Source organism: Brassica napus, chromosome C1 (assembly GCF_020379485.1).
Source record: "Brassica napus cultivar Da-Ae chromosome C1, Da-Ae, whole genome shotgun sequence".
NCBI classification, from domain to species: Eukaryota; Viridiplantae; Streptophyta; class Magnoliopsida; order Brassicales; family Brassicaceae; genus Brassica; species Brassica napus.
In genome coordinates, this window is record NC_063444.1 from 36,198,790 (window position 1) to 36,214,366 (window position 15,577).

Consider the following 15,577-nt stretch of genomic DNA (forward strand, 5'->3'; position numbering starts at 1 on the left):
TTTACACATGGAGGTACGGCCATATCATGGCGTTCCATGAAACAGACCATCGCGGCCACATCATCCAATCATTCAGAAATACTAGCCATTCATGAGGCCAGCCGCGAGGTCGTTTGGTTGAGGTCGATGACCCAACATATTCGATCAGATTGTGGGATGGTCGAGTGCAAAGAGCCAACTGTTATCTTCGAGGACAATGTGGCTTGCATTGCTCAGCTTAAAGACGGTTAGATCAAAGGGGACATGACAAAACATATTTTGCCTAAGTTCTTCTCTACCCACGATTTGCAAAAGACCGGAGAGGTCAAAGTGGTACAAGTACGGTCCAGTGAAAATTCGGCTGACTTGTTTACTAAAGCACTTCCTACCTGCACGTTCAGGAAGCTTACGCATCAGATTGGAATGCGTAGGCTGAAAGACCTCCACTGAGGTTCGCATCAGGGGGAGTAGTACGTGTTGTACTCTTTTTCCTTCATCATGGTTTTGTCCCACTGGGTTTTCCTGATAAGGTTTTAATGAGGCAACATTAAGCGTATTACAATCCCTGTATGGTTATGGTATCCAAGGAAAAGTGTTATAAATCAATTGATGGATGTCCATAACCGGCCCGGTCTATAACCGGCCCAACACCTAGAGAGAGAGAGAGAGGCGGCCGCATGTAAGAGAAGAGGAGAGAGAGACAGTTTGGAGAAAATGAAACTCTATTTCATTTTCCTTGTAATTGTTATCTTTCCATATTATGTATTAGTAGTTTTCGTAATCATAGTTAGTTTAGGTTTTGGATACTTTCTTTTTTCTATATCTTGTAATCCTTATATAAATGAACACACTTTATGATTAATGAAAACAGAAACATTCAGCTCTAAATCTATTGTTTCACAATAGAAAGTGTCTTTTTTTCCTAATTTTCTCTAATAATTACTTCCCTTTAGAACGAAAATAAAAACGTGTGATTAATATAAATGATATGTTTTGATCGATGCTTACAAAATCAAGACTAAATGTGGACCCGGTGGTTTTCTTCTGTTCCTATATATGTTTGTATTAGGCCTGGGACGGATCGGGTATCCGGGGAATTTTAAGGTATCCGGATCCGGATCATTATCCGGCGGATCCATAATTTTACTATCCTTATCCGGATCCGGGGTTCTCGGATATCCGGGTGTTGGATATCCGGGTGTCGGATATCCTTCTAAAAATTGTAATATCTGGCGGATATCGGGATCCGGATTTGGATCCTTAAAATAAATAAATAAATAATATTAATATATATAAAATATTAACAATAATTTAAAAAAATATATATATATAATGTTTTGAATTATTTCTATGTATAAAATTACAAAACTTACATAAAATTTACATATACTATTATAAAAATAAAAATATATTAAATAAAATTAGTTTTTATATATAGATATTACTATTTTTGAAATACTTATTAATAAAACTTACGGATCCGGATATCCGGACTAAAAAATCGAGATATCCGGATCCGGATCCGGCTTTGGCGGATCCAGCATTTTACTATCCGGATCCGGATTCGGCCCCTCCGGATATCCGGATTTTCAGATCAGATCCGGATCGAATCTCGGATCGAATCTGGATCTCGGATAAAAGTCTCAGACCTAGTTTGTATGTGCGTTTATGTTATAATAATGGGGGTGATTGGTTGGGTTTTATCTACCTACATTAGTTTTATTTATTTTTAAATCAATAAATTTTACCAATCATGTTGTAGCTATACTTTTAAAAATTAAAGTCTACATCAAGTTTTTATTTAGTTTTACCAATCATGATGTAGCTTTATTTTTAAAGCTACAACAAAAAAAAATAAAGCAAAATTTTTTCTTATGTATTTTAGGCAAAAACCCTACATCTTCTTTTTATAGGATGTAGAATCTGTAAATGAAAAAAAATATCTATAATATTAAATAAATTATATAATCATAATAAAAACTTTTATAAATATTTTAATTTTGAATTTGAGTGTTTTTAAATTATTAAGATATTTAAATAATATAAATATTATTTGCATATCACATTTTAAATTTCAATAAATTTTGATAATTTATTAAAAAATATTAATATAAATTATTTTAATTAATATAAAATAATAATTTTATATATATAACAAATAGTTCATATATTTTATTTTAAAATATCTACAGCCTATAGCTTACAGGTACAACAAATTTAACTACAGCAAATGTCTCTGCAGAAAAAGTCTACAGTAACAACTTTAGAACTAAAACCGATTTATCTACAACTAAATTTTTAAAACCACATTCGAACCAATCATGTCGCACTTCCAGTCTTCCAGAGAAATCCATAACTTTTTTGTATTTTATCAACTTTACAATACGTAAACACATATATGGAACTTTTTAGTATTTTAACAGTTTGTTTTGCGTTTGCAATTTCTAAAAATATTTAGTTGACGAAAATAGATAGTTTTCCTTAATTAGAACAAGTATTTCAACGGAGAAAGACAAATAAAAGTTTAAAAATGTATGCATCTAATAACATAATTAGAAAACGCAGCTCGGATATATTTACATTTACACTGAATTAAAATAAAACTGTATTCAGTAAAAAAAATATACTCATCTTGAAACATATATAAACTGTTATTTAAGCTTTATATAGTGCAAAAATGTATGCAGAAATTGATAATCGAAATCTGGGCTCGATTAACAAAACAACCCTATTGGAATACAACCGTTTGGATAATGTGCTAGGATTCATATAATTAAAAGCTACGTGTAGGTGTTATACATAATATTACATCATAGATCATATTATAAATCGAGATTTACATGTTTAATGTATTTAAATATCATTTTCAAAAAGAATGCATACAAGATAAATTTAAATATTATCCTTGTTGAATGCAATAGAAGTGTGTATTTGTGTGTGGGGTTCGTGACGAGTTGCACTACTCACACCTTTCTTTATAATTCCTTAATACTAATGAGTGCGTTATATTCAAATCTATAAATATAGGTGAGTGTAATTAAGCTCGCATAATGGCCAAGCGATTTAATATAATATAATTTCCACCTCCATTTTTCCCTTTCCAATACTTTAAATTTTTACAAATCGCATTAAAGTTAAATCGTCTCGTAGCTGCAAAACCATGTTTGTGAGAAAGATATAAATCCATTAAGTTATTTAGTGCCAAAACCAAAAAGAGAAAACTACATTTACCTTCCCTATACGTCTTTCTCTCTATATATACCAACTTTCTTCTTTGCCTCTAAATGCCTCTGTTAAACATTAAACCTCTCTCTCTTTCTTTCTCCTTCTTCACGTTTCACAAAATCGACATATATACTACTAATTAAGTGGGAAGGGATTATATGTGAAGAAGATGGTGAAGTTCTCAAAGGAGTTAGAGGCACAACTCATACCAGAGTGGAAAGAGGCCTTTGTTAACTATTGTCAGCTAAAAAAACAAGTAAAAAAAATCAAAATATCTCGTAAACCAAAACCCGCTTCTCTTTACCCCATTCCTCATGATCCTGATTTTGGCCGATCTCTTTTCGACCCGGTTCGCAAATTGGCTAGGACCTTCTCGGACAAACTATTTTCCTCCTCAGAAAAACCAGAGATTATTCAGGTAATTATCAATTCTCTATATTAATTTATCTTGAAAAAAGCATGATGCATTCTCCTGTTTGTTAGAATGATTAAATTCCGTGTGACTTTTGTAACCTCTTTTTATTCATCTGATAATTAAAACCCTTTAAACCAATAAAAAAAATTATTAATATGATAGTCTAAATGCACATTACGTAGAAGCTACTTAGTGAGACCATAGGTCTTGAGTATGTCGGAAAATATTGTAAATTTAGCTGCATTTACATTACTCATATCTTTAGCTTAGCAAATTCGGCATATGATTTTTGAGAGAACGGAAAAGTACTGATTTAACGATTTAGTTTATTTTGGTAAAGCGTCATTTTTTCGTCTTATGAATGTTTCTATGGAGTGTCGTGTCTGCTCACGTCTTTGTATTTCCCATTCCCATTCTTTTCGCGTCTTTGCTTACGCGTTAGAATCACCGGTTAGTTCTGCTTTGTCTACATATTGCCCATGAGAAATCTGCTTTTTACTCTTATTAAAAATATTTATTTGCTTTTAACAAATATGTATATTAATCTTTTCTGATTGAGATATGCAAATAATACATGCTAGGATAAGATCCGCGCCTTGCGCGGAATTAAGTTATTATTTTTATTATATTTTGGAGAATGAAACAATAGTTTGGCTTCATTTGGATTAGGGGTGTTCAATCCATATATCAGATTGGTTTCGGTTCGGTTCGGTTTTTTTCGGTATTTTGGTTAGTAAAATATAACTACTATTTTAAATCCATATTTACTTTGACTTTAAATATAACTACTATTTTTCGGTATTTTGGTTAGTAAAATATAACTACTATTCTAAATCCATATTTACTTTGATACGATTTAGTCGAATTTCAATATGTTAAGTCGTATAGCGCAAGTTGGGAAACTTTCTGAAGTCTTTTTGTGTATCTAATACGTAATATTTACATATTATGTGTATGTCTATTGAGGAAAACTATCATTAAACACATGATTGAGACCATTTAGTTCATTTCTTAACCTAGGAACCTACATATGCTTCCTAAATCTAGAAAATCCCTATAGGGTTAATTAACTCTAAAATCTGTAATATATTTTTTTTGCGGAAATAATTGCCAACTTATTATACTTTGTTACTCTGCATCTTTGAATATGTTAACCACTAATTCCAAAATAAGGTATGTTTTTTCTTCATACGCATCACGAAAACCAAGAAGCGAAAAACGGTTGTGAAGATTGTGAATATCTCACGAAACCATCGTGACAAAAACTATATATAAAGCCATAACAAACTCACAAGTCACCACCCTAAAAAAACATTCAATTCAGTGACACGTATAGGAAAATACTAACAGATATAAATATGATATTTACATGGTTTGTTGGAATTTAATTCATTGCATTTTTCGCGGATGCACAGGTAAGGAGAAGAAAAAGCTCAGAAGATGGGGATGGCGTTGAGGAGATTTATCAAACTGAGCTTGTTCAGTTGTTTTCTGAAGAAGACGAGGTATTAACTAATTACATTTTATATTAATTTTCGTTGTTATTAATGTTACGGATTCTTATTTCTTACTTTGAAAAAGAAGCAAAATTAATAAACGGCGTATATATAGTGGTTTCATTCCTAGTCTAATTTGCACAACACCCACTCCCTGAATCCTAATGAAAATAGTCAAACTATTAAACTACTTTTTAGCTTTTCTTACAATTATAATATAATTGTTTGATAAGTGTTCGAATGCTTTTTGTTATTTGTTGCTTTAGGTTAAAGTGTTCTTCGCAAAATTGGATGAAGAGTTAAACAAAGTGAATCAGTTTCACAAATCCAAAGAGACAGAATTTGTGGGAAGAGGAGAGATTCTGAAGAAACAGTTGGACATTCTTGCAGAACTCAAACAGATCCTAAGTGATCGGAAGAAAAGAAGCCTTTCTGGCTCTAATTCACAACGCTCCTTCAGTTCTTCTGCTCGAAATTCTGACTTCTCTGCAGGTCAGTCTTCTTATCTAGGCCTTTTTAACAAATAGGTCGGGTTGAGGGTGGTTTAGTAATTTCGGAATGTTGACATTGACTCTTAAAAGCTACTATCATTTTATATATCTGAACTATGTCGTGGCATGCATCCATTAGAAACCATAAAAGTGCATGTACTAAGAGCATGTTTATCCCTGAGATCCTATCTGGTTTCTTAAGTACACTTTAATAACTATTAAATTAATAAATTGTAGCTAAGGATTTTAGTTAAAAATCACCTAATTTTTTAGGTACAATGGTAGTTTCTTAATTTGGGTTTCTTAAAAAAAAAAAAAAATTACTCTTTCAGTTAAATTGTATCTAACAAAATTTATTACCTAGCACACAATCGTAACACGCATTCATATCACAAGCACATTCATTAATACAAGCATTGATTAGAAGCATTCATCACAACCGCAACCTAACTCGTACAAGCCTATTCACTAACCATAACCTAACTCTAACAAGTATTTATTAACCTAACTACAATGCAATTAAGAAAAAAGCAAGAAAATGATATCAAAGAAAGTGAAATTACTTAACCGAGAGTCTCAAGTTCTGGAATATGTCTTTGGCTCCTCAAGTTCTCACTACTTTGTTCATTCTGATCTTTTGCTCCTCACATCATTCATCGGCGCGAGCAATGCACACAGTGTCCATCCTTGATCACCGTCTTCTTCGTCTTGAGTGTCTGAGATTTGGCCGATGGTGTAGTTTGCTGACCAGTCGGCGAGAAGGTAAGCGAACCATATGAGGAAGACGAAGAGCTTGCCGGATGTGCGTTTTCTGCTGGGTGAGAAGACGACAAGGATCGATTGGAGTGAGAGACTGAAGATTATGAGAACACGAATGTTCCATTCTTCCCAAAGATTCTTCACGTCCTTGGGGATCTTCTCTGCTGCCATGTCCCCTGTACTTTAGATTTGAAAACAGAGCTATTACTGTGTGATCATCAGTTTTGCCTCCGTAAGTCAAAACCTTTAGTTTTTGGAACAAAACCAACTGTTTCACAAAAACAAATGGTGGTAAGTCAAAACCTTCAATGTAATAATCCAAACTGAATATGAAACCTCTTACCTCTGCAACAAGAGGCGGCCGCATATCCGCGCCCTTAGCATGTCCTTCGTATATCTTCTTTCTTTCCAGATGTGCTGAAGCATGTACAATTAGTGGAGTTACTTAAAAAAAAAATCAAACATTACGGGTCATAATTTGCTAAAAAAAATAGATTGGTCTTACTCGATTCAAATCTTCCCCCGAATTCTCTTGAAATGCGTTCTCGCTTTCTGCAATGCAATCAAGCGCTTGTACAAAAATAAGTTTCACAAACCACATTAAAAAATTATTTCTAACTTTCAAATGAACAACACACTTACCTTGTTTAGCTTGTCTATTACATCTTGAAGAACTTTGATCTTATTCTTCTGGGCCTTCTCGGCTTCCCTAACTTATTAGGAAAACCCATTCTGATCTCTACCTAACCAAAATCCACACAATCAAAATAAAAATCGGGTATCCCACAAATTTGGATAAGATTCTCGCATATAAATTGAGGTTTATCAATGAATAAGACAATGAAGTAATCCGAAATCTATACAAACCAAAATCAGGATGATATGAGTCGTCAATTGAAGGACCTTGCTCTGAAGGATGATCTGAGTCGTCAATCTCCCAGTCGCCGCCGTGAGGACCGGGAGCGTCGTCCTCCGTGGTGAGTCTCCATCGTCCCTCTGATGGCAAAGACGAGCAAAGAAGGAAGAGACGCCCAGAGTCGTTCAGAGAAAACGAGACACGAACCGACCACATAAAAAAAATAAAACAGAGCTATTCTTGTGCTCACACGTGGTATAAAACTCATCTAAAAACCGGTTGCCAAATTCCTTACTTAAGGATCGATAATATGCTTTTTATTTTGTTTAGATTTAATTAAATCAGTTTATTGCTTTAAGAACTTTGCTAAGGACTTGCGATAAACATGGTCTAAAGGCTGATTTACGTAGTGCGATTAATAAAAAGAAAGGTAGTTTATTAATATAATTACACGATTTACGTTACTAATTTTTTTTTAAATCAACTATAGTTCGTATGTTTCGTTATATAAAAGAATAGAAATATGCACTGTTGAAATGACAACATTTGTTAGACTTTTTGAATATTTTTGCATGTGGATAACAAAACTCAAAGCTGCTAAAATATTTGAGTTTTGAGATTTTATGTCGACATATATAGTCAATGGCCGATAAGTACATGAGAACACAATTCGATTCTACTAACAAACAAACAAATCGTTTGTGAGAAAGAAAATAAAAATAGACCGACAACAAATGTTGTTTACGTATGGGCAAGATCAACACACCAAAAAAAAAGAAATTTTCTTATCTTTAGATACTGTGTCTTTTGTTATTAGGTAACAAAATACAAACATGTTTTTTCTTGGTTTTAGGGTCACCAGGAGAACTAAGTGAGACACAAAGTGAAACATCAAGAACAGACGAAATCATAGATGCATTAGAGAGGAATGGTGTGAGTTTCATAAACTCTGCTACGAGGCACAAGACAAAAGGAGGCAAACCCAAAATGTCTCTCCGCGTCGACATTCCCGACGCCGTGGCCGGAGCTGACGGTGGTGGTGCAAGATCCATCGCTACGGCCACGTCGGTACTATGGGAGGAGCTTGTTAACAACCCAAGAAGCGGCGGAGGAGATTTCATCAACCGGAAAAAGATTCAGTGCGCAGAGAAGATGATACGTAAAGCCTTTGTTGAGCTCTACAAAGGTCTTGGCCTGTTGAAGACTTACAGGTAAATTCATTATTCACTAAATATCTTCCTTTTAAAAATATATTTTATTTTCTAATCGCATGATTATAGTTCTTGTTTTGATATATTATATTTTTTTTTGGCAGTTCATTGAATATGATAGCTTTTACAAAAATATTGAAGAAATTCGACAAGGTAAAGAAGCTTTATTATAATTTGACTAGTTACGATGAATCGATGATAAACAAAAAAATATTTGAGTAAAAAGAAGATTATAGTGCTTAATGATGGACTTTGATTTATGGACCAATAGGTTTCTGGTCAGCAAGCATCATCAAGTTATCTAAAGGTCGTCAAGAGATCGCAGTTTACCAGCTCTGATAAGGTATTATATGACTGAAAATAAAAGGAGATCTATATATTTTGTAATGTTATAGTAAATCATTTTATAAAAAAGACTAGAAAATAATTGGTGGTTATGATTAAAATAAAAACAAGGTGGTAAGACTGATGGACGAATTGGAGTCCATATTCACAAAGCACTTCGCAAACAATGACAGGAAAAAGGCCATGAAGTTCTTGAGACCCCACCAGCAGAAAGATTCTCACATGGTCACTTTCTTTGTTGGTATTGTTTTATATTTTCTCTGTTTTTTCACCTCTTTTATTATTATTATTATTATTATTATGTATGTTTTATAACATTCCACCATGAATTCTTGTAACAAACTGAAATGTTTTTTTTTCTTTTGCAGGATTATTTACGGGTTGCTCTGTCTCATTGTTTAGTATTTACATAATACTGGCCCATCTTTCTGGAATCTTCACCTCTGGTGCTCAAGTTTCATATTTAGAGACTGTGTATCCTGTTTTCAGGTATTTTATTTATAATTATTAATTTTTGTTAAAGAACACAGAGTTTTACTACTAAAAGTAACTGGACAGAAGAGCTCATTAGAAAAATTGTTTAATTATTTTGATTATCTGATTTTTTTCGTAATGCAGCGTTTTTGCGTTGCTGAGTCTACACATGTTCATGTATGGATGCAATCTGTTTATGTGGAAGAGCACGAGGATAAACTACACCTTTATCTTCGAGTTCGCACCAAGCACAGCGTTGCGTTACCGAGACGCGTTTCTAATGGGAACCACGTTTATGACATCAGTCGTGGCCGCTATGGTTATACATCTCATCCTCCGCGCCGCCGGTTTCTCCGCCAATGAAGTCGACACCATTCCAGGCATCCTCCTCTTGGTAAATCATTTAGTTAGTTAATATATCGCATAGCGGGTTCCAACCGCGATAGCAATTCAAAACGCTGATTCATGTTGGTGTGTGCAGATCTTCATTTGTGTCTTGATATGCCCTTTCGACACATTTTATCGTCCTACAAGATTCTGCTTCATTCGCATCTTACGGAACATCATTTGCTCGCCTTTCTACAAGGTAACAGTTAGAACTGTTTTGGTTACTTGTAGCTCAAAAAATCTGTTGAAATTTATTTATAAAAATGTTTTGTTGTACAAAAACAGGTTTTGATGGTCGATTTTTTCATGGCTGATCAACTTACTAGCCAGGTAATTAACTATCTTAACTTCAACTGAAGATACATAATTTTAGTTCAAAATTAACCAATCATATTTTTTATTATTTATATTCAATTCAGATTCCATTGCTTAGACATATTGAGTCAACTGCGTGTTACTTCATGGCTCAAAGCTTTCGAACACACGAATATAATACCTGCAAAAACGGAAGAATCTACAGAGAACTTGCTTACTTGATCTCTTTTTCACCTTACTTCTGGCGTGCCATGCAAGTAAGTTCCCTTCAGGTTTTATTTTGTTTATGATCAAAGCCCCCTTCAAATGAACTTTCAATTAACAATTAATTTACAGTGCATAAGGAGATGGTGGGACGAATCAAACACCGATCACTTAGTCAACATGGGGAAGTACGTTTCGGCGATGGTTGCTGCCGGAGTCCGCATAACCTACGCAAGAGAAAGCACCACCGGGTGGTTAGCCGTGGTGCTTGTGAGCTCGGTCGTGGCCACGCTTTACCAGTTATACTGGGACTTTGTCAAAGATTGGGGTCTTTTGAACCCTAAATCCAAAAACGCATGGCTAAGGGACGATCTAGTTCTCAAGAACAAGAACATCTACTATCTCTCCATTGTAAGTCGAACCACATAATTGTTTAACGTGTCTCACAAGTTAAGATAATTTACTAAATGCTGGTGTATTTATTATTCAGGCGTTAAATTTGGTATTGCGAGTTGCTTGGATCGAGACAATAGTAAGATTCAGGGTCAATCCTGTTCAGTCTCATTTGTTAGATTTCTTATTGGCATCACTTGAAGTCATTCGTCGAGGCCATTGGAACTTTTACAGGTAAAAAAAGCTTCACCTAGGTTTAAAGATTTGTCTAATAAACTTGATTTTTGGATGTTATTAAGTATGAAATTTATTAAACTGTTGTGATTACAGAGTGGAGAATGAGCATTTGAACAACGTAGGCCACTTTAGGGCAGTGAAGACCGTACCATTACCGTTCCGTGACATGGATTCAGACGATTAAGCAAAGTTAATAATAAATTGGAGGGTCTAGTCTCGAACCAGGTTCCAGGAAGCATCTCGGAGAAACCTTTTGGGGAAGATCCTGAAATTGCTTAACCATTTTATCCTTAAAACAAACAGAACAGGGGACTACTGGATTCTTGATTTTATAAAACTTTCCAAGTGCAAAGACAATTTAACTTCCAAGTTCGTATATTAATTTTCTGTAAATTTTGATTTGAGGTTTATGTTCAACTCTTCTTTTCTTTTCAAATAAAAAAATCACTATTTGCTATGCTCAAGAAACACACAACTTCTTTAGGTTCTACTTTTGATGAAACATTAACCACAAACCGAAGGAAAATGTCACTAAACATTACGTTATCATCTAAATATATGTTTTTGTAACCATGTACATTTAACGTCAAAACTCACCTCAATGTACAAATCACTTTAGCTATAATAGATTTGGGTACCCTGAACCGATGCAGCCGAACCAAACTGAATAAGTACAAATACTCGAACAGTTTCTATATTATATTATACCCCTAAATATTTGAACCAAAGCACCAATAGTCAGCATATTAAGGTACTAATGACCAAGAAGACTCTGGGTTTTGGCAATGTCACATGTCCAAAAATCACTAGAAAGCCAAGGCTTTTTTTAATCTCTGGTTTTCGATTTGAGGTATGTAAAAACTGTATAAAACACTAGAACATGTGTTTAGCAAAAGATTTCCATAACATAGCATAAGTGGTATGTTATGTGGGCTTCTTCCTCTCTGGGCCAACCTAAGATTTCAAATTCGTCAAAGAGACTCTGGCCTTTGGCTTGCATTGTCGGGAAACGAGGCAAATATCTCAAAAGTAACCATTTTTAAGTGCAAAGAAAAACAGCAAAATCATGTCTAGATGATTCAAAATATAGAGTGACAACCAAAGATGAGGGGACAATCTTATACGAGGGCTAAAACAGATGGAATCAAGATCCAAAACGAAATAGAAAACTTGTAACAATAAAGACGAGAACAATAGCTTAGAAAAGAGATGTCCCCTTGCCCTTCTTGTCTCCACCGATCTCAAAATGCTTGCACCTCTGAAGAAACAAGGAAACAAAAACCGACAGTGTAAGAGCAACTACAGACTAACAAGGAACGGTGAATGAAGAAGATAGTTAGTTTTACCTTGATTGAGTGCTGCGAAAAGTGCTTGCAAGTTTGGCACTGAAGCCTGAGGACAATCTTCTTCGTGGTCTTAGCCTGTTCAATAACATTAGAAGAATATCAGTATTCAAGTGGATCTTGAATCTTAAAGTGGAGGTACCAAGGAGAGAAAGATCACCTTCTTGTGGAAGACGGGCTTGGTCTGACCACCATAACCAGATTGCTTACGGTCATAACGACGCTTTCCTTGGGCGGCGAGACTGTCTTTACCCTTTTTGTATTGGGTAACCTTGTGCAATGTGTGCTTCTTGCATTCCTTGTTCTTGCAGTACGTCTTCTTTGTCTTTGGAATGTTCACCTAACCAACATAATCTCAGTTTAACTAACTAGCATTTCAAAATCAAAATGACTCAACAAGGAGTGTGTGTATTTATCAAAATTCATGAGCAGTAACTAGTAAGCACTACATATCGACAAAAGTGTTTGGTCAGAGACAGAAAACTAAAAGTATAGATCTGTAATCAATCACAGGACTCAATAGAATCGATCAACAAGTTCAACGAATGATAAATCAAGTCCAAAAATACAGAATCAGGTCGAAAGAAATACCATTTTCGCTACTCTGATCTCTCTCTCTCGGGTGAAGATTGTGTGCCGTCGTCCGCGAACGAAACGTTGCTTACAGAAAACTGAATTTATAGTAAAGCTTTTTAGATACCCTAAATATGTTAAAACGGGCCTTCGTTTAAGGCCCATATTTTGTATAATAACTTCGGCCTTTGCACAGAGTGTCTAGTTGTCTCATAAGGATAATTAAGAGTTTGCTGGTATCTTTACAATTGATGATAAATAATTATTAATGGGAAATTTGGAAAAAGAGAACAAATTAACTAAACTATTGTTCCTTTAGTACAAAATCAATTTTTCCCACTTTTTGACTTTCATTACCTTTTTTGTTGATAAAAATTCATATCATTATATTTACAATGCAAAAAAAAATTTAAAATATAAAACATGCAGTAGTTAAGCATGTGCATATATGAAAAATATTTACGGATTCAAAAAAATGTTGGAATGTTAAATTCAAAAATGAGATAAAAGAGTTAGATTGTCAGATCTACCATCTACTGAGATTTAGAAAATGCAATCTAGGTAAGACACATTGATCTACCATCCGTAGAGTGCGTTATACACTGCGAACACAATGATGTACCAACGAAGAATGCATAATACACCAGAAACATATACATCTAGTGTGAAAGAAAAAGAAATATACAGTTCCTTCTATGTTCTGTATTTTTGGTAGATCATAGGACATACTAAATATTCTTATATCTGCTTGAGAGAACATACATTCTACGATGTCTTCTTTTATCTATAAACACAGTATTCACTATCTACGTGTTCATCTCTTTTCTAACATTGGTAGAATGTATGTTCTACAAGATTTTTAAACAAAATCCAAAAATTAAGAAAAAAACGGTTATGAAAATATTCCCTAAATCTATTAAATCATTTTTATTTCCTTTTTAAAATAATATTGCCTAAATGTAAGTCTTCATCGTTATCACGTTGATTTTGGATTTGCATCGTGGGGCTTCTTCTTTTCCTAGTTTAAAATAATGGCTTCATCTTTTCCTAGTTTTTCCAAGCTTTTGTCTCTCTAACATAAGAAGATGCACATCTATGCTTCTTCTGGTTTGTGGAAATCGTCCAAAAGAAGTGGATGGAGATTTCTTGTTGATGAAGTAAAAGGAGGTAGATTACTTACTTTGGACACAAGCAAAACCTTCGACAACCTAAGAGTTATGGTTTGTAAAGACTTTGGAATCGATGTAAACATGGTCAATATCGAGCTGAGTTACTTACCTTCTGATTTGGTCATTGGCATCGACTCAGCACCTGTTTTCATCACCAATGATCGGCAACTCAAAAATTTTCTTACCTATGTGAAGAACAAAGCTTCGACGCGGTTATGTGTGTGTATTCGATCTAAGGCCGAGACAAGCAATATCAAAGTCGATTTGAATTTTAATGAAGAAGCTACTGAGTCGCCTAACAGACAGGAAGAGCCTATGTCGTTTGAAGTTTCAGAAGAAGATGTTGAGGTGGATGAAAGTGATGATGATTGCAACCGTGAGAAAGATATGATCAATGGAAAGTCAGTTCGTTTTTCTCTCGTTGATGTTGTGAAGAAGGGTCAACATTTTACTACAAAAAATGCTTTGAAGGCAACAATGGAAATATGTGCAATGAAACATAATTTCGACTACAAGGTTGGCAAATCGGATAAAACAGTTTGGTACGTTCGTTGCGCAGATGATGATTGCGGCTGGCGTGTTCGCGCAGAGGTTTCTGTGACATCTCCGACATCAACACCCTCTTCTGAATCAGTCAGCTCCACATTTCGAGGCAAAGCCTGAACTTCCCATTCGAATTCTGACCAATCTTGTTTGGCATTGATCAGAGCAACAATACGTCCAACTCTTTCGTCATTCTTCTCATCTTCCCTGAAGAACTGATCACTATCAATCACATCCGAGTTCCCAGAAGCAGATATAAAAGGGAACAACTCTCACTGACAAGAACAAACCGAAACAACAAACTTAATGTTTTTGATGACTGAACAGATTATAAATAGAAGAAAGATAATTACCTTATCGAAGTGCGACTCCAGGCTACTGATATCTTCGTAAGACACTTTCCCACTTCCTTTCCAATTCCTACATCTCACTTTGGTAATGTTTTTGTTGAACTTTTGACCCACCATAGTACCAATGTCGGGGATTGCCTCCATAACCCATATCTGAAACGCAATGGAGAATCCATCCAACACGTAACTGTTCTTCAGATGTAGATCTTTGGTTACTTTGCGTATTGAATCAATCAGCTCATCATACGCGTGAAGAACCCAAGGAAACATCCTCATCTTACCAAAATCCATCACCAAGCGGATGTATTCTAGAGGGATAGAAACTCTATCATCCTTAGCTATGAGGTATCCTTGGATAATACAGAGATACACTAGCCTCACCCTGTCCACATACGTCCACTTGTTACAGACTTCAAGATGCTCAGTCCTTATACTCAATAAGTTGATCTTCTTGTTCTACTTCAACTCCCTGCTCCAAAACCCCTTATCATCCTCCCAATCTTCAAAGTCTATGTCAGGTTCATCCTTGAACTTGAGTCCAGTCACAGCATAAAATTATGGCTGTGAAAACGTAAGAGGCCTCTTTGCAAATACAAACCACAGCTCGTGAAGCTTGGAAACCTTGAGCTGCTTGCATATGAAGCTGTGAATAATCTTCCCTGAGTACAGGAGCTTGTTCTCTAGGATTTCCAGAATCGGACCAAAGACCGGGTCTTTCAAAACTTCCTCATATTCATCCTTGAGAACACTTCTCACCATATCCAACGTCCTACGCCTACACGTATTGTTAATCTTATCAATCTGGGTCTCAG

The 15,577-nt window shown here is 34.9% G+C and overlaps 2 protein-coding genes and 1 long non-coding RNA gene across 3 annotated transcripts; 1 reads left to right on the top strand and 2 right to left on the bottom strand.

The window, feature by feature from the left end:
• Nucleotides 1-3,243: 3,243 nt before the first annotated feature.
• LOC106397176 (phosphate transporter PHO1) lies at nt 3,244-11,270 on the top strand. Its single transcript, XM_048746279.1, has 15 exons — nt 3,244-3,622; nt 5,035-5,124; nt 5,382-5,607; nt 8,075-8,432; nt 8,537-8,585; nt 8,704-8,775; nt 8,889-9,018; nt 9,146-9,266; nt 9,396-9,645; nt 9,733-9,837; nt 9,924-9,968; nt 10,058-10,210; nt 10,290-10,568; nt 10,648-10,784; nt 10,881-11,270. The coding sequence occupies exons 1-15, from the start codon at nt 3,374-3,376 to the stop codon at nt 10,969-10,971; spliced, it is 2,355 nt and encodes a 784-aa protein (XP_048602236.1). The 5' UTR covers nt 3,244-3,373; the 3' UTR covers nt 10,972-11,270.
• LOC106414002 lies at nt 5,994-8,057 on the bottom strand. The gene is made up of 5 exons (XR_007318676.1): nt 7,233-8,057; nt 7,008-7,108; nt 6,871-6,917; nt 6,709-6,782; nt 5,994-6,633 (listed from the first exon to the last, which is right to left on the bottom strand). It is a non-coding gene; the product is annotated as an uncharacterized LOC106414002 (long non-coding RNA).
• Nucleotides 11,271-11,806: 536 nt separating the features above from the next.
• On the bottom strand, nt 11,807-12,846 carry LOC106397235 (60S ribosomal protein L36a). The gene is made up of 4 exons (XM_013837820.3): nt 12,722-12,846; nt 12,291-12,470; nt 12,134-12,208; nt 11,807-12,045 (listed from the first exon to the last, which is right to left on the bottom strand). The coding sequence occupies exons 1-4, from the start codon at nt 12,722-12,724 to the stop codon at nt 11,986-11,988; spliced, it is 318 nt and encodes a 105-aa protein (XP_013693274.1). The 5' UTR covers nt 12,725-12,846; the 3' UTR covers nt 11,807-11,985.
• Between the last annotated feature and the right edge of the window lie 2,731 nt (nt 12,847-15,577).